General features: G+C 42.4%; 1 protein-coding gene across 1 annotated transcript; it reads right to left on the bottom strand.

The window, feature by feature from the left end:
• Positions 1-1,939: 1,939 nt before the first annotated feature.
• yes1 (YES proto-oncogene 1, Src family tyrosine kinase) lies at positions 1,940-26,084 on the bottom strand (the record flags this gene model as incomplete). The annotated part of the gene is made up of 9 exons (XM_038808463.1): positions 1,940-3,474; positions 9,299-9,430; positions 9,521-9,674; positions 13,077-13,153; positions 18,218-18,397; positions 19,530-19,685; positions 20,985-21,134; positions 23,676-23,777; positions 26,039-26,084. Coding segments are annotated over 9 exons (1,206 nt in total), but the record flags the coding sequence as incomplete, so codon positions are not given.
• Between the last annotated feature and the right edge of the window lie 550 nt (positions 26,085-26,634).

The raw sequence follows: 26,634 nt of genomic DNA, 5'->3' as shown, positions 1-26,634 counted from the left end.
CTGCCAATCTCCAGTCCCATCAGCATAGGCTGGATTTGAATCTAAACCAGAGGGGAAAGGGGAATGTTAAACCCACACTCACTTCAACCCCCGAAAGTCAGGATGAAAATGAAATATTCACCAAAAACCTCAAACAATTCTAATTTATCAACTGCACTGCATCAAAAATAATGAAAGCAACATAGATTAACATAATTTAAAGAGTAGCTTTTCTGGCATCCTAAATATTGAAACAAAGAAAAGTTCAATTACATGAGCTCCTGTAATATATCAAAAATATAGCAAAAGACCATGTAACCAAAATGCAGTAGTCATACCCAGCCTCTTACATGGCTCAGAGCTGTGGACTATGTACAGCAGGCACCTCAAAAACCTGAAGAATGGGCAGCGGTGGTTAGCACTGCTGCCTCACAGCACCAGGGATCTGGGTTCAATTCCGGCCTTAGGTGATTGTTTGGAGTTTGCGCTTCCTCCCAGTGTCTGCAAGGGTTTCCTCGGGATGCTCCAGTTTCCTCCCACAGTCCAAAGATGATAGGTGGATTGGCCATGCTAAATTGCCCCTTAGCATTCAAAAAGTTAGGTGGGGTTACTTGGGTAGAATGGGGCCTGACCCTAAGTAGGGTGCCCTTTCAGAGTCAGTGCAGACCCGATTCGCCGAGTGGCCTCCTTCTGCACTGTAGGGATTCTATGAAGTATCACCAGCACTGGCTTGCAAGATCCTGCAAATCCATTGGTAGAATAGGTGCACCGTCTGTGTTCTCACTCAGGCCAACATCCCCAGCATCAAATAAATAATCATGTTTGATCAGCTCCGTTGGGCAGGCCACATCGTATGCATACCGGACACAAGACTCCCAAAATAAACGCTCTATTCAGAGCTTTGACACAGCAAGTGAGCACCAGGAGAGCAGAGGAAATGCTTCAAGGACACCCTTCAAGCCTCCTTGAAAATTCAAACATCCCCATCGATACCTGGGAATCCCTGGCCCAAGACCACCCAAAGTGGAGGAAAAGCATCCTGGAAGGAGCAAAATACCTCCAGTTTCGACACAGAGAGCTGAAGCCAAGCGTTGACAGCAAAAGGAGCGCATGGGAACCCAGGCACTCCTCCAACCACCATATTGGATCATAGAATTTTTTACTGTACAGAAGGAGGCCATTCGGCCCATCGAGTCTGCACCGGCTCTTGGGAAGAACACCCTACCCAAGGTCAACACCTCAACCCCATCCCCACAACCCAACCCAACACTAAGGGAAATTTTGGACACCAAGGACAATTTATCATGGCCAATCCACCTAATCTGCACATCTTTGGAATGTGGGAGGAAACCGGAGCACCCGGAGGAAACCCACGCACACACGGGGAGGATGTGCAGACTCCGCACAAACAGTGACCCAAGCCAGAATCGAACCTGGGACCCTGGAGCTGTGAAGCAATTGTGCTATCCACAATGCTACCGTGCTGCCCAGCATATTCCCAACCTGCGAGAGAAACTGAAGGTTGCACATTAGACCACAGTCTCTGAGAGCTCATTTTTAGTGTGGAAGCAAGTCATCTTCAACTACGAGGGACTGCCTAAGAGGAGAAAATATTTATATCATTCCTTTATCTCTGGTTCCTTATCCTATCTCACACCGGTTGTAACTCGGCAAGTATGGATGTTTGTCAGCGTATTTGAATCAGTAGACAAGACTGCAAAGTATAGCATGAATTTCAGTGACACAGATGGTTACAGATACGGCAGTTCAAAAGTCCTTCCTGCATGGTTTGACCTATAACTTGGAAACCAATGGAATTGCCTTTGAGATGGAATATCAATGAAGAACATTCTGCAACAGAAAATTTTGCATTGCAGTAGGACATTTGCTTGCGAGAGTAAGGAATGAGAAAGAGAATAGGTATTATGTGAAATACATTTTTCTCCCAGTGAAGCATTAATTAAGGTGACACAAATTAGTGTTTATTTACTGTACAAATGCTATTACAGGAATGATTCAGTTTACTGATTAAACAAAATGGCCAGAGAACATTTCTGGCAGTGGAGTTCTGATATTCATACAGAAAGACAACCAAGCTTGCTTATTTTCGATAAAGTTACAAAAATCATAGAATCTGTGATTTCATAAAGAATTTTAAAATCGCTATCACCAAAATAAACTGGAGGAGAAAATGTACAAGTGATGGCACTGACTAGGGTCTGTAGAACAATTTCCACAACTAGAGCAAGTCCTGTAAACATTTGAAAGGTTAGTATTCATTATCTGGAAATGTTGCTGCTCCATTTCAGGGAATTGTGCTTCAGCAATGATAAGATCATGATTAGGTTTCTGCATTCCTTCCCCAAAGTAGAGAAAAAAATTGGCAGCTGCAGTTCACACATGATTGACACTTTTAGCTTGGTCACTATCACAATTGCAGCAGTACCACTCCATGAATTATTGCTCGATATGTCTGGATCTGCAAGTTCTGATTATTTTGTTCATGATTTCTGATTTTCAGCATATGTTTCTCTAGGTAGAAATAAACAATATCCTTAAACACCAAAACCTTTTACAGTCACTAATGGATGTCATTCTGAAATCAACTATCCCTAACAAAAATCAAAAGCACACCCCATACTACCTCCATGAACTAATTGTACATGATTCCAGTTTAAATAATTGTAGTTTAGTTTATAAACAATGTACAAAAACATTAGTTTCCTTATTTTCCTGTGTTTTTCAATGAAATCCAAACAAACATGTATAAAAAATCTCATGCTGCATTTCCAGTTACATCAGTAGAATATTGAACACAGTGCAATACTCACAATCACAGCCATCGAATTGCGGTCTCCAATAAATCAAGATTAACTCTTGCACCCATTCTACATTTAACCAGACCCAGTCAAATTTAGTCTAAGTCAGGTTATTATATCAATATTCTAAAAGTTAAAGACTATTCCGCTCCAAAAATACAGGACTTTAATTAATACCTAGGTTAGAATTTTAGAAGATGTATAAGTCTTCACATTGGAATCATGGGCCTGGTTGTTCCTACACCATATTAAGCTAAAAATATTAGTGTTCACAAAATTCCTTTAATACCCTGATGTGGAATGGCAAAGGATGACAAGTGTTCAGTTCATGAAAAAAGTGGTTCTGTGCAACCGCGCAGTAGCATTCCAGACTGTGCATATCAATGTTGGTTCCGTGTTGAAGAGCAAGACACCATTTGGGAGTCCTTCAGTTTTGTGGACCAACAGCCTACTGCAGTTGTCTTGATTTATAGATTATCTCCAGGTTGGTACTGGGGCTCTGTAGCAGTAAAGTAGTCTTCTAGGAAGGACTGTATATATTCAAACGTTGGCCTTTCATCTGGATCCTTTTTCCAACACTGTTTCATGAGCTCATGGAGAGACTCTGGACATCCCTGAGGGCAAGGCATTCTGTAGCCCCGTTCCACTTGCTCCAGAACCTCCCTGTTCACCATACCTAGGGAATAGGTCTGAATAATTAGCAAATTGCATATCTTTTTAATTAAAACATCTCCCATTCTTTATTCAAAATAAAAACTTGTCCAATTTTTAAGTACCTACTGCAGTGATGACAAACCTGTACTGTGAATCAGTTAAATAGGCATTAAATTCAGGGATGGATTTTACATAGGGCTCTTAAAATATATCTCAAAATAGCATTTGAGTGTTTGTACTGGCCTGAAAACTGCAAAAATATTTTCAGCTATACATTTTTTTTGCATGACAATTGTTTAAAAATCAACATTTTTACTATCCAAACACAACTAAGTATTTCTTTTACATATTTTCTCAGCAGTCCACCTTGGGGATTGACAAAGTGTGAATGTTGGTAAATTAGCCTAATTTACCTTCTGAAAATACTCAATGGACTATTTTCATAATAGTGAGTCCCAGAGTCCCCTCCCCTGGCTTGTGGTCTTCATTTACATTCATACACACTTCTGGATTGGCCTATGAATTTTTCTAACAGACTGGACTCCATAAATGTAAGCTAATTCTCCAATATAGACGGGAAGCTGCTATGATGCAGTTTCACATCACAAGACCACATTATAGGTGAGGACCTCATTGCTAAAGAGAGTTGCCAAAGCACCATGCCGGCAGCCAGAGTAATAAAACAAACAAATTGAAGATGACCAATTCAAATAACTTCAATTTTATTCCACTGGCAACAGAAATGGGAATATCCATGTGCATGCACAATCAGCCATTGTTGAATGAATGAAGGTACGAAGAAATCAATACATTTTAACTGTTTGTATTTATTCCTCATCTCTGCCTTTGTTAGGTGTAACATGGTCTCAGAATGTGTCACATGGGCAGCACTTGATTTTTCGTTATGTAGTGGATGACTGTATGGATGAAAGCACTGGCAGTGTCATCGGCATCAAACCTTCAGCTTGCAGTTTGGATCTTTCACAACGGACAAAAATTAATCACCTGTTATCTCATTGGTAGTTCCTTGCGTGTTGATATTGAGCTATTGAACCAGAGGAAATAGATGAGGTCCTTAATGAGTATTTTCCATCAGTATTCACAAAGGAAAGGGACATGTTGATTGGTGGTGTCTCAGAGGGATGTGTAAACACTTTAGGGCAGGTCTTATTACGAGGGAAGAAGTGTTAAAAAGCATTAAGGTAGACAAATCCCCAGGGCCAGATGGCATCTATCCAAGATTGATGAGGGAGGCAAGAGATGAAATCGCTGGGTCTCTGACAGAAATATTTGTGTCCTCATTGGCCACAGGTGAAATCCCAGAGGATTGGAGGATAACCAATGTTGTACCTCTACTTAAAAAGGGTTGTAAGGATAATCCGGGTAACTAAGGCCAGTGAGCTTGACGTCAGTGATAGTGAAAGTGTTGGAAAAGATTCTCAGAGATAGGATCCATGCACATTTGGAAGTGAATGGTCTTATTAGCGACAGACAGCATGGTTTTGTATGAGGGAGGTCATGTCTCACCAATTTGATTGAATTTTTTGAGGTGACAAAAATGATTGATGAGGGAAGGGCTGTGGATGTTGCCTACATGGACTTTAGTAAAGCATTTGATAAAGTCCCTCATGGTAGGCTGGTGCAAAAGATTAGATCGCGTGGGGCCAGATGTGAACAAGCTGGATGGATCCAGAACTGGCTTGGCAACAGAAAACAGAGGGTAGCAGTGGAAGGGTGTTTTTCTGAATGGAGGTCTGTAACTAGTGGTGTTCCGCAGGAATCAGTTCTGGGATATCTGCTCTTTGTAATATATACAAATGACTTGGAAAAAACGTAGTGGGTCTGATTAGCAAGTTTGCGGATGATACCAAGATTGCAGGAGTTGCGGATAATGATGAGGATTGTCAGAGAATACAACAGGATATAGATAGGCTGCAAAATTGGGCAGATAAATGGCAGATGGAATTTAAGCCGGACAAATGCGAGGTGATGCATTTTGGTAGATCCAATTCAGGTGAGAGCTATAAAATAAATGGCAGAACTATTAGGAGCATAGGGACACAGAGATATGGGCGTGCAGGTCCACAGATCCTTAAAAGTGGCAGCACAGGTGGAAATGGTGGTAAGAAAGCATATGGCATGCTTGCCTTCATAGGACGGGGTATCGAGTATAAAAGCTCAAAAATTCTGTTACAATTATAAAGAACGTTGGTTCGGCCATATTTGGAATACTGTATCCAATTTTGGTCACCGCACTACCAGAAGACGTGAAGGTTTTGGAGAGAGTACAGAAAAGGTTTACCAGGATGTTGCTTGGCATGGAGGGTATTAGCTATGAGGAGAGATTGAATAAACTGGGATTGTTCTCCCTAGAGAGACGGAGGCTGAGGGGCGACCGGATAGAAGTTTATAAAATTATTAGGAGTCTAGATAGGATGAACAGTTGGAGGCTTTTTCCCAGGGCGCAAAGGTTCAAGTTGAGGGGGAAAAGGTTCAGTGGAGGAAGTTTTTTTTTTACACTGAGGGTGGTGGTGGCCTGGAATGCACTGCCAAGTGAGGTGGTTGAGGCAGATACGTTAGTGACCTTTAACACTTATCTGGATAGGCACATGAACAGACGGGGTATAGAAGGATACAGGCAGTTGGTCTATATAGGATACGTGATCGGCGCAGGCTTGGAGGGGCTGTTCCCGTGCTGTATTGTTCTTTATTCTGTGCATTGATGTCATCAGCAATTAATTTGGCTCCAAGTACACATCTGGTATTATTAGGGTGGAATCAGTTTTTGCAAATTGAGTGTTAGCCTGGTTGTGATTTTAGGTTTATATGATGGAAGTAGTGTGGTTTGGTGAATTCTCCGATGATGAACAGTCAGCTTATGCAGACTAGTTTTGTTGCACAACAAAAGGTATGATTTCCTGCAGCATCCATTCTTGTGGGTTGAGTTCCAATTCTGGACAGGTGCTCATTGGGAAATGAAATCGTTTTGCAAACCTAATTTCACATAGCTAGCAAATGTTAGAGCTACTCGTGGAGAGTTTTTGGGAAAACTGATTAGTCTGCAGAATCTGGTAAAAATCCCAGTCATGGATAATTTTAATCACCCCTTGGAACAAGATGCAAAGAGAATCAAGCCATCAAACAACTTGGAGTAGATGGTCAGCAAGCTGATGGAAAAGGCAAATCTAGTGCCAAAATATAAAAACACCACTTCTGACAATTTCTTTTTTAATTATGCTTCAAAATCATGGAGCCATGCCATCCATAAAACAGGTACAGACGTAATTATGACAAGCCGGAAGTGAGTGACACCAGTACTGACAATGGTGAAACTTCCACAAACCAATTCAACAATTCCACCTAAAAAAGCTTTTGAGTCTTTTGCACGAATATCAAATTACATGCTGTCAGAATGATGAGTTGGCTTCCCAGATGCTGTGAGATTAACTGAAATATCATTTAGATATGCATCCTGGATAGGCGGTGCCTTGCGCAAAGAGCTCCATGGTATACTTAAAACATGCAACCATAAAGGACTACTGTAAAAACATTCGGGGATGCAGTCTCCAAAGCTAAATAAGTGAGTCCATGTAACTAAAAATTGGCAAAAGTTTTTAAAAGGTTGAAAATTGCTTTGAATACACTTCAATCCTTGCAAAAACTTTTAAGATGTGATAGAAGCAACAGCTGTAAGTGATAGGACAGGAAACAAGATGGTGGGAAAATGACGTAGTAGTACGAGCATTGATTCCCTTGCTTCATAGCTGGTGAAGTGGACATATTGCTGCAGGAGGTGAAAGTGAAAACTTGTTAATCCCGTTTGGAACTCCATAATAACATCCCAAGAAGACAGCAGTGCACCACACCCGTCAGGAATAAATTTCTAATACGCCTCCACCACATGGAACAAATTGAGCATTAAGCAATCTGATAAGGCTTAATATGCAAATGCCCCATAATTTAATGCCACAAAGTGTGGTCAATCATCAGTCATATTTTCACTTTGCCATGAGAATCCATTACACAACTCTGCAGTTCTGTCTTTGTATCTCCTGCAAAGCATACAGTCAAAACGCAATGTCTAATTGAAACCCTGCTACATGCAAATTTACTGCTGACTTCACATATCAAAGCAATGAATCAACCTGCCCATTTTTCAACACTCTGGAAGAACTCAAGTTAGACTCAGGGCAGTCATAAGCATGCATTTGGGGAAATGCGCCAATGTAGACACATTAAATAGATAAAAGAGAAAGGAAGAAGGTGGCAACGCAGGTTGATAGAGTGGTCAAGAAGGCATACAGCATGCTTGCCTTCATCGGACGGGGTATTGAGTACAAGAGTCGGCAGGTCACGTTACAGTTGTATCGGACTTTGGTTAGGCCATATTTGGAATACTGCATGTAGTTTGGTCACCACATTACCAGAAGGATGTGGATGCTTTAGAGAGGTTGCAGAGGAGGTTCACCAGGATGTTGCCTGGTATGGAGGGTGCTAGCTATGAAGAAAGGTTGAGTAGATTAGGATTGTTTTCATTGGAAAGACGGAGGTTGAGGGGAGACCTGATTGAGGTCCACAAAATTATGAGAGGTATGGACAGGGTGGATAGCAACAAGCTTTTTCCAAGAGTGGGGGTGTCAATTACAAGGGGTCATGATTTCAAGGTGAGAGGGGAAAAGTTTAAGGGAGATGTGCGTGAAAAGTTTTTTTACGCAGAGGGTGGTGGGTGCCTGGAATGCTTTGCCAGCGGAGGTGGTAGAGGCGGGCACGATAGCATCATTTAAGATGCATCTGGACAGATATATTAATGGGTGGGGAACAGCGGGAAGTAGACCTTGGAAATAGGCAACAGGTTGGGAGGGCCGAAGGGCCTGTTCTTGTGCTGTAATTTTCTTTGTTCGTTTTTTTTTGTTTGAAATGCAAGTACAACCACGATGTCTGACACATTATTCACCTGGAAAGTGGACAGCATAATCAAAGACCCCTCCCACGCGGGTTCCAACATCTTCCATTGGGCAGAAGATACAAAAGTCTAAGAACACGCACTAAGAAAACAGCTTCTTCCCCGCTGTTACCAGACTCCTGAATGACCCTCTTATGAACTGAACTGATCTCTCTACACATCGTCTCTACTGCTGTTAGCACTACACTCCGTATGCTTCACCTGATGTCTATGTATTTACATTGTGTATTTATTGTGTGCCCTATGTTTTTTCATGCATGCAACAATCTGCCTGGACTGTATGCTGAACAATACTTTTCACTGTACCTCAGTACATGTGACAATAAATCTAAAACCGGTTTTATTTATGCATGGGCAGCATAGGTTCTTTACTGATCAGAAATGAATAAGTTACATGTACAACAATAGAATGCAGTAGAGATCTTGCAAACTGGTTGCATATATCCCTACCGCAGATGGGAAAGTTCTGCTCTCAGACCCAGAGGAAGCTGAAGCAGCTGTCTTGTCAATAGCAGTCATTGCATAAATTCTAGGCCAACTTTTAAAATAAATTTTAGAATTATGCTAGGTGTTAATTTAAATATTTTAGCATCAATTCTGGTTTTAATAAAACCTAATGCATGAAATGTACAAGCACTTCAGCTTACAAAATATAAAATATTGAGTTACAGCTCAGAAAGAAAGTTATGTGGAGCATAGTCTCCCAATTCTGCGCTGCCTGTTTTGGGAACATACCTGCTCTGCTGGCGTACAGGGCCAGGACGTAGGCACTCAAGTTACATCTCTGAAAATCAACTTCCCTTCATTAACCGAAACATTCATTATAGCTTTCTCAGCATTTTATTGGAAGACCCATTGGTCAAGAATTTAGCCTTTTGTTTACCTGGATATGGCACTCTTCCCTTAGTAACCAACTCTATCAGCAGAATTCCAAAAGACCACACATCAGATTTGATTGTAAACCGCCCATATAAAGCAGCCTCTGGAGCTGTCCATTTGATAGGAAATTTGGCTCCTAAACAAGAACAACAAATTATTGACAGGACCAGTATACCTTTACAGAATTGTGCATGCTCCTAACAAAGATGGAATTGCCAAACTTTACCTTGTCTTGCTGTGTATTCATTGTCTTCAATCAACCGTGCCAAACCAAAGTCTGCTATTTTACATACAAGATTGTCACCTACAAGGATATTGGCTGCCCTCAAGTCTCTATGGATGTAGTTCATTCGTTCAATATACGCCATGCCATCAGCAATCTTATCGAACACAAAAGTTCATCACATTTTAGCAGGTATTTCACATAATTTATCAATAATAAATATTATGATACAAATTCAGCATTTGTTGTTGGAATAAATATATATATCAATAAATATGGAATAAATATAAATGCATGTATATCAGCAAAAAATCTATTTGTACATATTGAGGAGTACAGTACTTACTACCATCAAGTATCTGGAACATTAAAATGAATCACTCGTGACAATTAGCGAAATAACTGCAGGTCAAGTAACCTTTATCCAAAACCTTTGGGGCCAATTGTGATTTGGTATTCAGACATTTTTGGCTGATTCTTGGAATTATTATTCTTGGAATTTACACACTGAATTTTATCATTTGTAGAATAATGACAGGAACAATAATGGATAACAGATTGTTTTAAATCAATGACAAAATAAGTTGAGATAGATTTCTCCATCTTTGGTTAAGTGCATCACATGATGTCAGAATCTTTTTTCTGCTGATACTCAAATAAGGGCTTTACTGAGTGATAGGACTTTAAGTTTTCCAAATCTAAAACTAGATAGGCTGAGTGGGAAAGAGAGATGGGTAGGTGATAAGAATGTGGTTGCAGGAGATCCCAACTGGTATCACTGCAATGATATGAACTGTATTAAAATCAGCATCTTATTTTTGCAGAAAGATATGTATAATTTACCTAGATCATCTGGTTTACAGGTTGACAGTACAGTCAACTCCCACCATCTATGGGGTTCTGCTCATGTGAGATCTCGTGGAGGGTTAAATTAGGAATGGCGAACACAGTTCATAACGGAACTGAATTTGATGTGTGCCAGCTATCCCCAAATATCATATTTGTACATTAATGGGAGTCAATTGAGAATTCTGCTCCAGAAATTGTTTGTCAACACAGGGAAAACAAAAACACTGTAAAACCTTTCAATTACAGAATACAGCAGCAAAATTTACAAATTACAGTATATTACCAAACAGCACATTGAATGCAATTTTGCTGAAGAAATTTTTTGTCAACACAGGAAAACAAGAACAATTTAACACTTATCAATTACAGAATACAATCCGCACCTATAGTACAATTTATAGATCACAGCAGTGTACATTACTGACTGTGCAGTACATGCACTGAGAGTGGATGTAGATGGCGTGGTGATAAGGCTGTTGCAGGTATTGATGTGGATGAGATGAACATGTTATTGTTGACTATTCCGCCTTTTGTTTTTAATTTTGTAAAGTTCTCCAAGGAGCATGAGCCATGTCAATCACTCTACAAAATGCAAACTTTCTTTCCATTTTAGATTATGGTTTGTTGCCTCCTTATTTTTCAAATCTCCAGCTAACCGCACGGGATCTGCCATTATCTTGGTTATGAACCAAGTCTTTTTAGACTCTTCTTCCTGCTCCTGCTTAGGAACATTTAATCTCACGAGTTTAACCAAATCTTCCATAGAGAGTTCCTCTTGATGCTATTAAAGCAACTCATGCACTCCAGCTGTGGTGATGTCTTCAAATCCCTCTCAGGGGCAAGATAGCACAGTGCTTCACAGCTACATGGTCACAGGTTCAATTCCCGGGTTGGGTCACTGTCTGATTCTCCCCGTGTCTGTGTGGGTTTCCTCCCACAGTCCAAAGATGTGCAGCTTAGGTGGACTGGCCATAATAAATTGCTCAGTGTCGAAAAAGATTAGGTGGGGTTACTGGGTTACAGAGAGAGGGTGGAGGTGTGGGCTTAAGTAGGGTGCTCTTTCCAAGGGCTGGTGCAGACTCTATGGGCCGAATGGCCTCCCCCTGCATAAAAATTCTATGATTTTCTCCTCAACTTGTTTTGTCAACTCAACAATCCTGGCCACTTCAGCTTCCACATTGGGGAACTCTGTAAAATTATTCATTGTTCCAGGCAAATCTTTTCCCAGCAGGCATTTATGCATGAGTATTTAATTATACCAACTGCATGAGGAGGGTGAATTGCTTCCAACAATCACCGACTGTGGTCAAAGGTTCTGCTTTGAATATTAAGACAAGGGACTATTCAAGGTCTTTGTTTCAAATGTTTGGACTATTGACTGGAGTTCTCCTTCAATGCTGGTGCTCTAGCCACACATTGAATAACTTATCCATATCTTCTGTGTGGATCTCTTCTGCTCACAAATGTTAACTTGGCAGTACGAAGACCAGAAATACTAACTGGCCCTTATTTGTTCTTCAAATGGCCTAATGTGCCTGATTATGGATACATTCAGCATATTCCCCTGCCAACATGGAAGCACTTGCACCATTTCGCAGTCTATCAAGAATTGTGAATTTTATTTAAGTGTTATCACCTTTCTGGGCAGTGTTCTCCTTGGTTCTGACTGCAATTCTTTTTAAAATTTAGAGTGCCCAATTCATTTTTTCAATTAAGGGGCAATTTAGCGTATCCACCTATCCTGCACATCTTTGGGTTGTGGGGGCGAAACCCACGCAAACACGGGGAGAATGTGCAAACTCCACACGGACAGTTACCCAGAGCCAGGATCGAACATGGGATGGGACCTTGGCGACATGAGGCAGCATGCTAACCACTGCGCTACAATGCTGCCCAACTCTGCAATTTTTAATAAAGTGTTGTACTGTCTTGTAACTGTACTGCAAAAAACTGCAAATCACAACAACCATGTGCGCATGCTTCGTGAAGGGACATTTCTTGAGGACACACTGTGTGCTTTCTTGAGGACACACTTTTTTTCACGGTTTCTGAAGAATCTTGTAAGGGACCAGGTGCATGTGCGCTGTTTAGATGCAACAATGAACTTGTGGCTTTCTGCTGGATTGACAGGCTGCACTAGCTTGAAGCACAGAAGCAGTGAGTCTGCAAAAAGAGGCAAGTTTGTGTCTCTCATGTGTGTTTTTATTTTTTGGTGTGAGTTTTTACATTGATGGCTTTCCGGAGTGCTACATTTTAAATCATGGATGAGTGAACTTATGAGGGCATGAATCGTAGGAGATGACTTTACTTTCAGCTTTACTTATATTAGTGCAAATGCATTTCTCATGTTTGTCATGTGTGGAACAATCTGCCTGGACTGTGCGCAGAACAATACTTTTCACTGTACCTTGGTACACATGACAATAAATCCAAATCAAATTAAATTTGTTAAACTATTTCATATTTTCAAAAAAGTGGCCATGACAATTCTACTCGGTAGGAAGTTCATGATTTCACTTCGCTCAGAAAAAACCCAACAAAATCAGACAAAACTTTCATGTAATGTCTTACACTTATATACTTGACAAAAAGCAATCACTGACGTTTCACATGTTCACAGTTAAATTTCAATTTTCCCATGCTTCTAGAACTAAACAAGGTAAAAAAAAATCAATAAATGTAGCACTTTTATAATAGACAACTTACTGACCTGCGCAGCCATATCAACAAGCTGAGGAAGTTTCAGAACTTTCCCATCACCTTCCTTTACAAAATCCAATAAGCTTCCTATAATAACAAAATGTTAATCTTTAGATAACTTTTTTACCAATTTTATTCATTCATTTTGAATAATTTGAACAGGACTATAACTGTTTTCTAATGGCCACTTGATTTACTTTTAGAGTGCTGGATATAACTGTATGAAACAAAAGCAGTATAATGAGACTGTGAAATGGGTTAGCTGTCAGTGGAATAGTGCTGGTTAAGTATTATCGACAGCTTTGCTGAAGTCCCACCTGAAACATGCACAACAGACATTTTAGAAAGCTGCACTTACAGTTGACCACACAAAAATATTCCAGCATCCGCAGTAATTTGCTTTTTAACAAAAACATTTGTTTGATATATATTAGTTCAGTTTATTAGCTGACAACCTGCTTTCTTCAGAGTTGCACCTCAGAACAATATATTTTACTTTAAAACTAAAATCTACATCCAATCACTCAAACCAGCAGAATGAGTTGCTTTTCACGTAACTATTTATGGATTTAATGAAGCTACTAGTGAATTTAATGTTATCAACTCAGTGCATCACGGCAAAACACAGAGCACCAAATTGCCAATTTTATACAGATGATTTAGCTAGGTTGCGGAAAGTTAAAGTTAATTTCAGTGTTTGCACAGCTTTACCCATGCAACAGTCTCATGCAGAGAACGTTTCTTGCAATTTCTTTCTCCTATTTCATAGTCTATCTGAAGTTTCCTCCTCTTGATTGCAGGATTGTGTATTGTTGGACAGGGTACTCCATTTCTAAGACTAAGTGTTGATGCCGATGCTGAATTTGTGGACTTTCATGACAGCAAAGTCACGCTACACCTGAACCGATTCAGCTACTGTTGAGGGGCTAGCACCAACACCAAGTGGAACACAATGGGAAATGAGAAACTGTGCGGGATTCACCGGTTTCACGATTGACACTCAGGATGCTGAAAGCTGCAGCCACATATACCCACTTTAGTCCCCACACACACCATCCCAGTCAACAAGATGGCAGTGAGGAGGGTAGCCCTAAGGCTCGTGGACGCAGACGCTCGGTCGCCGTGGAGGAGAGTAAGATGCCCCTGTATCCCAGACTGGGCACAGGTGGAAGAGGCGGTCAGCGCCGTGGGCAACGTCGTCCAGACCAGCCAGCAGTGGCGTAAAAAACTGCACAACCTCCTCAGGGCGTCCAGGGTGAGTAGGCAGCACTGTGCCCCGGCTCCAAACCCCGTCCCAAACACCCATAATCTGACCCCCTCCCAAACACCCGGAGGGCGGGTGAACCCCCACCCTGCACCATATGCCGGTACCTATACAAGCCGCCATGACTGAGTGCCCTGGCCACTGAGGCCACCAGTTACCCACTCCCTGGGCTGCATGCATCAGACTGTCTAACAATGTTGTTTTCTGTTCAGCCCCCCCCAGTCCCCTCAAGGGGGCATATGGTCAGAGGGCAGGTCGAACTCTGACTAGCTGCCGTCCAGACAGGTTTCAAGCATCTGGAATGGACATCAATCATGGAGATGCAGTTGTAGAGCCAGGGACGACCCGATGGGTTATCGGCGAGCATCCAGCACCTGCAGGCGCAGCTGGAAGAGTCCAACCGTGTGCAGCAGCAAGAGGTGGTGCCGACAATTCGTGCCATCCAGACCTACACCACACAGATGGCATCCGCGGTGGAGGGATTGGGGGAAGCAATTTCGAGTATGGATCAGCATTTCCAAGATCTGGGGTATTCTGTGTGGGTGCCGTCCGAGGCCCAGGGCAGGATTGCCGTCTCACAGACAACCATGTGCCAGAGCCACCTGAGCATCGCAGCTGCACTTCTTTTTAAAAAATAAATTTAGAGTACCCAATTCATTTTTTCCAATTAAGGGGCAATTTAGCGTGGCCAATTCACCTACCCAGCACATCTTTGGGGTTGTGGGGGTGAAACCCACGCCAACACGGGGAGAATGTGCAAACTCCACACGGACAATGACCCAGAGCCGGGATCGACCCTGGGACCACGGCGCCATGAGGCAACAGGGCTAACCCACTGTGCCACCATGCTGCTCCGCAGCTGCACTTCTGAGCGCAGCCCAGTCACAGCAGGACATGGCTGGGAACATTGGTAGTATTGCCCAGGTGCTGGTTGACGTGATGCAGACAGAGGGAGGTGGCTCAGTCCCAGAGGGAGATGGCATAGTCACTATCTCGTGTGACACAAACCCAGAGGTTGGTGTCACAGTCACAACACGATGTGGCACAGTCCCAGACGGAGATGGTCCACTCCCTGTGCTCCATGGCCGCAACGGTGGGATGCGGTGTCCGTCCCTTGGCCAGTTCTCCTCCCCCCATCCCCATATTTGGTGAACCTGGAGGCGATCAGAGCATCCCGTATGCATTGGCCCTGGTGTACACGTCGTACAGCCTCCCGTGCCTGCCTGGGCCCCATGTCTTGCCCGTTCTTGCCCTCCCCCGCATTCTCCTTGTCGGACGAGGCTTGGTATTCCTCCTCCTTGAGCACATTGCCCCTCTGCTTGCGATGTTGTGGAGGACGCAGCAGGTTGCCACAATGCAGACGACCCTCGGCATCACCTGGAGCTGTCCAGGCACCTGAACCGCATCTTCAGGAGGCTGAAGCACCGCTCGATCACGATTCTGGTTGCTGGATAGACTCGTAGTACGGGTCTCCATGTTAGTCTCTGGCCTCAAAATAGGTGTCATCAGTCATGACAGCAGTGGATAACCCCTGTCACCCAGGAACCAACCCCCCAATCGGTGTGGCATCCTGAACATGTTAGGAATCAAGTGTGCCAGGATGAAGGCATTGTACCCCTTGCCTGGGTATTGGTGCAGAGTTGAATGATGCTCAGCTGATGGTCATATAGCAGCTGAACATTCATTTGGTTTGTGTAGCGGCCTGTCATCTGCAGGTGCTTGTAGGGGACATGCATTCCGTCGATCACCCCCTGGTCCCAGGATAGCCTGTCAATGGCGCGAACCCTGCTGGGCTTGGTCCACATTGAAGTGGATGTATGATCCAGCTGGGCATACAGGACCTCCATGATGGCGCGATACACCTATGCACTGAGGTCAGTGAGATCCCGGACAGGTCCCCCTCGGCACCTGGAACGACCCCCGTGGAGTAGAAGTTCAGGGTGACTGTCACCTATATGACCACCAGGATATGTCTTCCCCATACCCCCAAGGTGCTAGGTGTGCCATCATCTGGCAGATATGTCACATTGTCTCTCTGCTCAGCTGGAGTCTTCGGCATGCCCAGTCTGGCAGGTCCTCGAATGACAGGCGATGCCAGTACACCCAAGGCCTCATGTGGTGCCTCCTTGGCATCTCCTCCTTGGCCTGTTGGGTGGCTGGCTCTCCATCCTGGGTGGCAGCCACCTGTCTCTTCTTCGGCACGCTCCACTGCTCCACTTTCCTCCTCCTCGAGCAGCTCCTCCATCTCATACAGACACAGGCATCCCCGAGGCTGTGGCGACTAGCAGGAAGGCCACCATGGTTGGTTGAATTCCAATATCTATTGTCTGCAGGGGGTAAAAGACCAACATGTTAGCATGGTGCATACCCCCATGCCCAACCAGGTCCACTGGGCTACAAGGTAGCCCCGGTTCGCACTCAAGCTCTGCCCCGCATATCCCCACTCCCACCACAACCCCGCATCCCTGGCTGCATCAGTGGCTGGCACCGTGGGGGCCTCTGGCCCTGGTGCCTGTCCCTGATGACAGGGGCACCATTGGCTGGCACTGCCCTCGTCAGGGATATGCTCCGTGGCCCAGGCCTGGCGCCATCCTTCAGGGCTACTGTGGGCATTGCCCTGGGTGGGCCACCAGCTGGTGGCGGCCGGGTGGTAGTGGGTATGGCGGACGGCTTGGTGCGGGGGTGGAGGCACCCATATGGCCTGTGTCATTCTGCAGAACCATGGGCCAAGATGGGTGGTCATTAGGTGCGCAGCTGCCTTGCAGGCCTTGGTAATGGCGGTGCAGGACTGGACACCGCCCAAGGCCCGTGTGGGGCCACCCGGCCACTCGGCATGTTCCCTGTCAAACCCCCCTACCCCACCCCAGACAGTGTCAGGCCCGGCAGTCCACGCCCTGCCTCCTCTCCGCGCCCTGCCTCCTCTCCGCGCCCTCTCCACGTCCTGCCTCGTCAGTCACGATGCCGGTTTCACAATTATTAAAGGTGCAAGTGAACAACGCTGTCGGTATCTCGGCCCCCGGAGGAGAATCACGGAGGCCCTGGAGAATACTGGGTCAGGCCCGCTAATAATATGCAAATTGTGTTTACTGTATTTGCTTTCCGGAACGCATTGACGCTGCTGTCGTGGTAATGGAGAATTGCAATTTGGCGTCAAATCGGCGCCTGCAGCAATTTTGGCGTCAGAACGCCAAATTGCGTTTCCCGATTCCTGCATCGGTCAACGTAGAAACCCACCCGTCATCTTTCGATCGCTCCTGAATTCCACAGTCTATCCTCAACCAACACCATTATAAATGGAATGCTAAGGGCAGCACGGTGGCGCAAGTGGTTCGCACATTGCCTCACGGAGCCGAGGTCCCAGGTTCGATCTCGGCTCTGGGACACTGTCCATGTGGAGTTTGCACATTCTCCCCGTGTTTGTGTGGGTTTCGCCCCCACAACCCAAAAGATGTGCAGGGTAGGTGGATTGGCCACGCTAAATTGCCCCTTGATTGGAAAAAAATAATTGAATACTCTAAATTTATAAAAACAAACAAAAAAATAAATAAACGGAATACTTAATTGTCCTCAGGACATGAAGTCTTTTATAAATGCATGTTTGTTCTTTCTTGCTGAATTTTAGTTACAAGGTCTATTTAATGTCAACTGCATAAATATTTTATTTCTGGCTGTTTCAGACTCTATTAATCTAAAAACTGATTTCTTCCTCATCAGCAAAGAGATGTTACTTTTAAAAATAGTAAGATCATACAAAGAACAAAAAAAATGTGCATTACACAAGTGCTCTTGGTGTTCAACTGAAATTCACTTAAACGTTATGTGCATGTATTATTTATATATACACAAACTTTCAGGTTTACAAGACAGTTATTTACAAATAATCTAACCTTTTGCCATGTATTCTGTTACAATGTAAATTGGTTCTTCCAAGACAACAGCATATAACGGCACAAGTTTATCATGACGCAGTTTCTTCATAATTTGAGCCTCTTGCAAAAATGCTTCTGGAGACATGGTACCCGGTTTTAGTGTTTTAATCGCCACTTTTGTGGTTCCATTCCAAGTTCCTGAAAAATGAAAAAGGGGATAATATTGTGGAAGCTTCTCCATAATTCATATGTACTAACAGTGCACGTTTGCTGTATTGTACCTGAAAAAAACTTAGCCTAATAAACAATTGTCTTTGTGGAACAAATCTATAACCTAACATTTGGGGCTGGTTTAGCATAGAGCTAAATAGCTGGCTTTTAAAACGGGCCAAGGCAGGCCAGCAGCGCGGGTTCAATTCCCGTACCAGCCTCCCCGAATGTGGCGACTAGGGGCTTTTCACAGTAACTTCATTTGAAGCCTTCTTGTGACAATAAGCAATTTTCATTTCATTTCATTCCAATCATGTCATCTATGCAAGAACCCTTGCACACTTTATCCCAGGAATAGAGCTCGAAAGTCTGGGTAAGGAACTCCCAATTCATCAAAAGCCAATAGTTTCATGAATTCCACTGCGCCTCGCCTCGCACTAACCTGCAGGAACTGACCTCCCTAGCCCCCTGAATCGTGAAAAGTGTATGTGAACTCAGTCAGATCATCCTTCCCTAGTCTGGCCATACCTCTTTCAGTGTACCTCCTCTACCTTTGTCTGCCATCGGCTTCTTTTCAGTGGCTTCACTTGATGGATCAACTATTTTGAAGAGCTTTGGGAGTTAAGATGGATGCTGTCCCAAGTCTCTCTATTGCTGTACAGTGATGGACAGACTGGTCAGTCCCAGCTATTAGCAAGTTTGCCTGCAGACCCACTCCTTCACCAGAAAACTACAGTTTCACTCTTACACATAACATGATCTGTTGCTTTCCCTTCCAGATGTTCTCAATCCAGTCTGAGGTTTGACTTTGGAAACTTCACTATACCAGAACAACCTGCCATTGTAATTCCTGTCCCCTTTTTTGTTCTGTGACTGCCCGAATACTGTTAGTTAGAACTAGTGAAAGCAGCATGAAATGAAATGGGGATTTAAATTGCAAAACTATTTAGGAAACAATCTAGCACTAGCCTGGGGGAACAGAATGCCTAACAGTGTTACAGCCTCAGTTGGTTGTTCAAGGTAGTGTAGAATCTTTTTATCAACTGTATAAACAATGACCATTTTGGAAACAGGACATCTGGATTGCAATTTAAAAAAAAAAATTAGCTAACATACTTACCCATCCAGACTTCACCAAAACAACCTTGTCCAAGTTTAATTTCCAGACGCAAGGAATCCCGAGGAATCTCCCATGCATCTTTAGCCAGTCCCTGGGTTTGTGGTTTTACAGTAGGGCATACAGTAGTTAATCTATGGCATAAACCATCGGCATGATCTGAAGAAATAGGTTGAAAGAAAACAATTCAACAAATTTTGAAATGAAAATACGTATTAAAAAGATGAAATGGGGGGAATATACCAGGAAACATTTCATAACACTATATTCCATCAATTAATGATTTTATCCCTCAAGATTCTGAAATTAACAATTTTATTTTTATTTCCGGGCGAGGGCAGATGGCGGGCACGAGGGCAGAAGGGGGGCGCGAGGGGCGAGCCAGGGGGCGCGAGGGGCGAGCCAGGGGCGCGAGGGCGAGCCAGGGGACGCGAGGGGCGAGCCAGGGGACGCGAGCCCAGGGGACGCGAGGGGCGAGCCAGGGGACGCGAGGGGCGAGCCAGGGGACGCGAGGGCGAGCCAGGGGACGGAGGGGCGAGCCAGGGACGCGAGGGGCGAGCCAGGGGACGCGAGGGGCGAGCCAGGGACGCGAGGGGCGAGCCAGGGGACGCGAGGGGCGAGCCAGGGGACGCGAGGGGCGAGCAAGGGGACGCGAGGGGCGAGCAAGGGGACGCGAGGGGCGAGCAAGGGGTCGCGAGGGGCGAGTAAGGGGGTGAGGGTCGTGTATGGGATTGTGAAGGACGAGTAAGAGGGTGTGAGGGGGGTTATGGGCTGTGAAGGGGTGCCTAAGGTGGTATGAGGGGGCGTGTAAGGGAGTTGGGGGAGTGAGTAATGGGGTTGAGCGAGTATGTTGGTGTGAGGGGTGAGTAAGGTGGTTGAGGGGGTGAGTAACGGGGTGTGAGGTGATGTGTAAGGGGGTCTGAGTGGGAGTGTAAAGCGGCGAATAATGGGTGTCGAACAGCCAATGAAAACTGTCTGAAATGTAGTCGCTGTTGGAATGTAGGAAGCACTGTAGCTAATTTCCACTCAGCAAACCCCTACAAACAACAATGTGATAATGATCAGATAATTTGTTTTTTTGATCTGGATTGAGGGGGAAATGGAGACCAAGACACCTTCTACATTTCTTCAAAATAGTGCCATGGGACCTTTACATCCACCCAAGCAGGCAGATGGAGACAAAGTTTAACATTTGATCCAAAAGCCGGCATCTCTGACAGTGCAACTGCTCCCTTCGTGCTGCACTGGAGCGTCAGGGTTGATTTTTGTGCTCAAGACCTGGAATGGGACTAATGTGCTACCAATTGAACCAAGCTGATACACAGCACGAGCTTGCTCTTGAGTGAATTAAGCGATTCTTCGGATTTTCAACATTGCACTTGCTTCATTATTCCACCCTTGAAAAGCTGCAAGTATTTCTGAAACTCAATTATCTGAACCTTTTAGAAAAGGAGGTACCTGTGTAATGTTTCACCAGCTTCTGTAGTGACTCAAATTGTGCTCTTGTTGTAATATAATAACCACCGCTGTCAAGTTTTCGGATTTTGTAGTGTTTGACATTATCACCTTTTGCTTCATCCCAATCTCTTATTGAAAGAGAGTATGCACCTGAAAGATTATTTAGGACATTTTTAAAATCATGTTTTCATTTTTAATAGATTTAGTGAAAGCACATGCCTCATTTTTTAAGATTAGTTCAGGTTTTTACTTGTACCAACAAAATAGATAGGAGGATACGTATTTTTTCCCTTTGATCAAAATTACCATTCCATTACAATGTTAACACTTAATTCAGGAAGCATAGAACAAGTGATGGATAGTTAAGTTACTGTGATACCTAAATCTCAAATTCCTTTCGCAATTTTTCATTTCCTTAACCATGTTCTCAACAATGTCTCAAATAATTGCCCACTTGTGCTCCAGGCATGCTGTTGCTTGCAACCCGAGCCTTTGACTGCAGTGAACCTTTGTTCTTGTCAGTTCATTGTAACTCTGCTTGCTCACTCCAGAACATCCCCTCTGTCAACAGCAATCAATGCTTTGATAATGTACTCATTGTTCTTGCACAAGTGTACACATTTGAATGTACATGCTACTAAAAATGACTAATGTATACTGTTACAATCTTAGAGACTAGTGCTTTTTAAAAGAAATTCAAGCACCCACTTATTTACTGAATTATGCCGCAATATTTCATGTTTTGAACAAACGTACTTTATTGTACAAGAGGTAAACAAAAGAAGTACAACTAGCAACACTATATTAGATAAACACTTATATTTTAAATCTAAAGTCTCAACAGACCATTTATTATTCTACTTTTATTTCATCCAAGAATTCCCCTGTGCTTTACAGTACCTTTGGGGTTTCTTCCCTTTTCCTGGGATCAAGGTATGCCATGGCTCTCAGGAATTCACTTTGATTCACCCCAGTGTTCCTGCTATTCGCCAAGGTACGAGACTTATTGGGCTCCTTCCAGTATTATCCAACTAAGCAACCCTCCAATATTTTCCTTAATTACCTTGTAACTGCGGACTCCCAGCTCAAGCATTGGCCTCACTGTATTCTTGCTTAGTGACTCCAAATCACCTTTGGTTTCTGATCACCCTCTTCTCTCGGTTCCAGCTGCGTCACAGCTCTCGGCAGATGTTGTCTCTGCCCGCCTCAAATCTGCACTAAACTAACTTCAAATAATGGTTTGTGAGAATAAAATCATCCTGCAGTCTATTACCATGGCAACATGACATGCCTGGGATGCCCTAGAATAGAGATCTAAATTAATTAACTTTACTTTCAAAATAGTCCTTTGATTTTGGGGCCCACGTGAATCTAATCTCTGTATATTTCACATTGGGACAACAACAATCTTACCAGATTCACTGGTTCCATTACAAATCTAAGAGGGGACCACTTATTTATTATTTCCAAATCTCTAACCTTAACCTCTAAGTGAACAAGGACCACCCTTCGAACTGCAATTCTCTTAAGGCTGTTTACCAGTTTCTCAAACCCAATTCTTTCTCCAATACTCTGTTTTCTCTCCCCGGCCATGTTATATTTACATTATTTGAATCCATGGGGACCGTTCCAGAATCAGAGGAATTCTGGAAAATCAAAACTAATGCATAAATTAACTTTGCATCCAAATCTTTTAAAACCTTAAGGGAGGGTTATTAAGTCTAGGGGATTTGTCCATTATTAGTCCCATTAATTTCTCAATTTTTTCTTTAACTTCCTTGGTTTCCCACAATTCCTGTTCTGCTCCGTGTCTTCTACTGTGAAGAGACATAATATTTGCTTCGTGTCAGCCATTTCCTTATTCCTCATTATAATTTCTCTCTCTTCTGCATTTATTTTTGCTAATCTCTTTTTTTTTAAACATACTTGTAAAAGTTCCAACAATCTGTTTTTGTATTCATTATTGGTTTACTCTCATTCTGATTTTCCCTTTTTATCAATTTATCATCCATTGATGATTTTTTAATACAGTCCCAATCCTCGGGCTTCTTGCTCTTTGTGGTAACATTATAAGCTTCCAATCTAAACTATTCTTAACTTTGAGTTAGCCATGGCTGGTGTCACTTTTCTGGGGAAGTATTTATTCCTCAAAGGAATGTATATTAATTGGGAATTATGAATGATTGATTTAAATAGTTGCTGTCATATACATCATACCTTTTAATTGCCCAATCAATTTGAGCTAATTTGCTCCTCATACTCCATAACTGGCTCTGTTTTAAATTTAAGGCACTTGCCTTCACTTAACCACATCACCCTCAAACATAATATGAAGTGCTATCATATCATGACCTTCCACAGAGGATCCTTAATGATAAGATTACTAATTAATTCCATCTAACTGAAAAATAAATTTAAAATAGCTTGTTCCACCATTGGTTCCTTGACATCTTGTTCTCGAAAACTGTCTGAAAAGCGTTCCTTAAATTCACCATCTAAGCTCCTTTTACTAATTTGTTGCCAAGTTCATATGAAGATTAAAGTTCCCACATTATTGCAATACCCTTGTTACATGCTCCGATAATTTCCTGATTTCTTAATTTATTCACTGTTGCTTCACAAGACTTCCTGTATAATTGCAAATCTTCTGGCCTATCTACTGCTACATTAAACACTTAAAATGGTTGTTACCTTTTGTGGTTTCACTCTCTCTAACTAAAAATGTGCCACGCGGGTTTCCTGGATGTAGCAGCAATCGCTCTGCGTCCTTGCGACCCATTTTAAAAATACCACCTAGAAACAAATTGCAGAAAGAATGGGTATCACTGATTAACAGTGTTTTCCGTACCAGCCTCCCCGAACAGGCGCCGGAATGTGGCGACTAGGGGCTTTTCACAGTAACTTAATTGAAGCCTACTCGTGACAATAAGCAATTTTCATTTCATTTTCATACACTTAAGCTTCATAAAGCAAACCACATAGGAATCCAAAATCAGGAAAAGCATGCTACATGCCTGAAAGTAATAACAAAGACTGTTTTGTTGTGGGATTTCAAGTCTGAATTTTCTTTTGAAATTTTATACAAAAAACAATTTTATAAATTAGTTTGACTATAGGAACATCCAACTAGAGAATGACAAAATAAAGAAACTGGTCATGTGTGAATGAAAAACCAAAGGAATGAGGGGTTAGAATTGTAAGACTGAAGTGAGAATCATTGAAAAGAAAAACTTTAGAAATGTCAGAGACCAAATGTACATTTGCACCATAGTGTCAGTACAAAGCAGTTTCATTTGCAGTAGTGGAGTTTTAAAGATATATTCTTCAAGGTCCTGAAGCTCTAATGCTATGGTTCTAAAATTGCTGCAGCAGGTTTCAGTATCAATGTTTTTGTGTGCATTGCAAACAAACAAATTTTCCATCACCAAATTTGCCCTTTTATGGCCAACTGCAGTTCAATAGCCGTTCCTTTGGGATAGTTTGTAATTCCCAGCCAAGTGTGCTCTTCTTCAAAAGGCGGAGGACACAGTATATACCGTGTTAAGGGCACACAAATGCAAAAACGAATTATGCGAAACTGAGGCCATTGCATACCTGCTGTCTAACCTGGAGATCAAACCCTAAGCTGACACCGAGCAGAGTGAAGATAATTAATTCTACTTTGCGTTCGAGTCAGTGCGCACATTTATAGTTCTGAGGTTTGCAGCCAGTGCAAGGCCAAAACTATAGTGTACCAATGTGAAAGATACTGTAAATGTAGTCTTGGGGGCTGATATTACAGAAAGGAAATGAAGAATGTGCATATGTACAAAATGTTTGGAAAGCAAGTTGGTGATTTGCACATTATAAGATTGGCCTATTGAGAGAGAAATCATATATTAATATATAAATTGGGAATTAACTATTGCTATCTGGTGACTTGAAAAAAGCATCTGTATTTTGGGGACAAAGTGTTGGTTTGATTTGAAGTGAAGTGTCAAGAGAAAGTGATGAAACAAGCTTGCGCCATTATTTAAGAGAAGGGATGGTCCTGCAAAATGCGTGTCTTATGTGTTTTAACTGAAATAGCTCATACAATTTTGAAATGCTGCATTGACAGGATACACAGCCATGTGGCATTCAGATTATCAACATGTAGGCATATATTATATCAAGAACAGCACAGAGGATGGTACAGGTAATAATGGATTTAAATTGAATTTAGAATAGCTAGGCCACTATATGGTATGCATTGATAGAAAGGCCAATTTTTCCTCAGACTAGTGGCCTTGAAATTATGGCTTCTCTTAGTGATTAAAGAATTGTTCAATTTTAGTTAAACGCAATATGTAAGAAAAATTGCTTTCATTGGCTTTACAATATTTAAATGCTTAGTGATTATTTAAAAAAATATTCTGAGACAATTGTTCATACGTTACATGTGACTCAATTCATAAAGCACTCGTCAATAAATTATTATTAACTCCATCTGTGAAATTGCCCCAGCCGTGGAAGTGGTAAATAACTAAGCAACGTTCTGGAAATGTAACTTCGCCAATCTTGAACATTAATAAACAAATTGCTGCTGCACGAGTGAGATAAATTGATACCATGGTATCTTTGGTGCAACACTGTGCCTTTCATGACCTCAGGACATCCAAATCACTTTAGAGCTAATGAAGTATAACTGAAGTGTAGTCAAGTGTTATGTAGAAAACACAGCAGCCAATTACAACATAGCAAGCTCCCACAAAAAGCAATATGATAATGACCAGATATTTGTTTTTGGGATGTTGATTGATACACGGATATTGACCAAGACATCAGGAATAACTCCCTTGTTCTTCTTCAAAATAGTGCCACATGATCTTTCACATCCACCTGAGAGAGCAGACTTGGTTTAAGGCTTCATTTCATTACAAAACAATGCAATAAAAAGCATAAAATAAATTGAACAAAGTTGTTATTGTTGTGGACAATACTTGCCAGAATTGCAAATTTATGATATAAAATATGTCATACAAGAAAAAACTGGTCCTAAAGCACAAATATGCAAAAATCAATTCAATATTTACCAGGTGAAGATTCCTTGGCAGTCTGTGCTATGTATATGGCCAGTTTTTAGCTTTTGGAGGGGGAAAAAAGAGGGAAAGAAGGAAGGGAATTAACTGATTTTGCAGAGAAGGATTAAGAGTGCTTCAGTGGATAGCCATTTAAAATGGCTGTCTATTTTTCCCAAGCTACAGGCAACTAAATAACAAAACCAATTAAATAGTTTTGAATTTGTTTACTTCTTAGACAACAGACCCGAGGAAACAACCTTGGACAATGACCCACACTTCACTGCTGCAGAATTTGCTAATTTACCTAAATGGAATTAAATGATAATTTTGTCTTTCAAGCCACCGGTGAGCGCTTTGGATGTTAAAGTATTTAAATAAGTACTCTTTAAGAAAATACTACTTTTTGGGGAGTGGAAAATTAATTTGGTCCTGCAGAAGTTAAGCTTTCTACTGATGCAGAAACACCCCAAACTTTAATTGGCTGCTCACTACAGCATTATTTTTTTCTTTCCAAAGTGCAAGCTTTTTGAAGCCTGACTTGGCCAATGATTGAAGGATTGCAGAAGGCTCTGAATAGCATAAGTGAAACAAAAACTGAACTAAGGCTT

The sequence above is a fragment of the Scyliorhinus canicula genome, chromosome 10 (genome assembly GCF_902713615.1).
Source record: "Scyliorhinus canicula chromosome 10, sScyCan1.1, whole genome shotgun sequence".
Lineage (NCBI taxonomy): Eukaryota > Metazoa > Chordata > Chondrichthyes > Carcharhiniformes > Scyliorhinidae > Scyliorhinus > Scyliorhinus canicula.
This window is presented reverse-complemented; position numbering and strand designations above follow the sequence as displayed.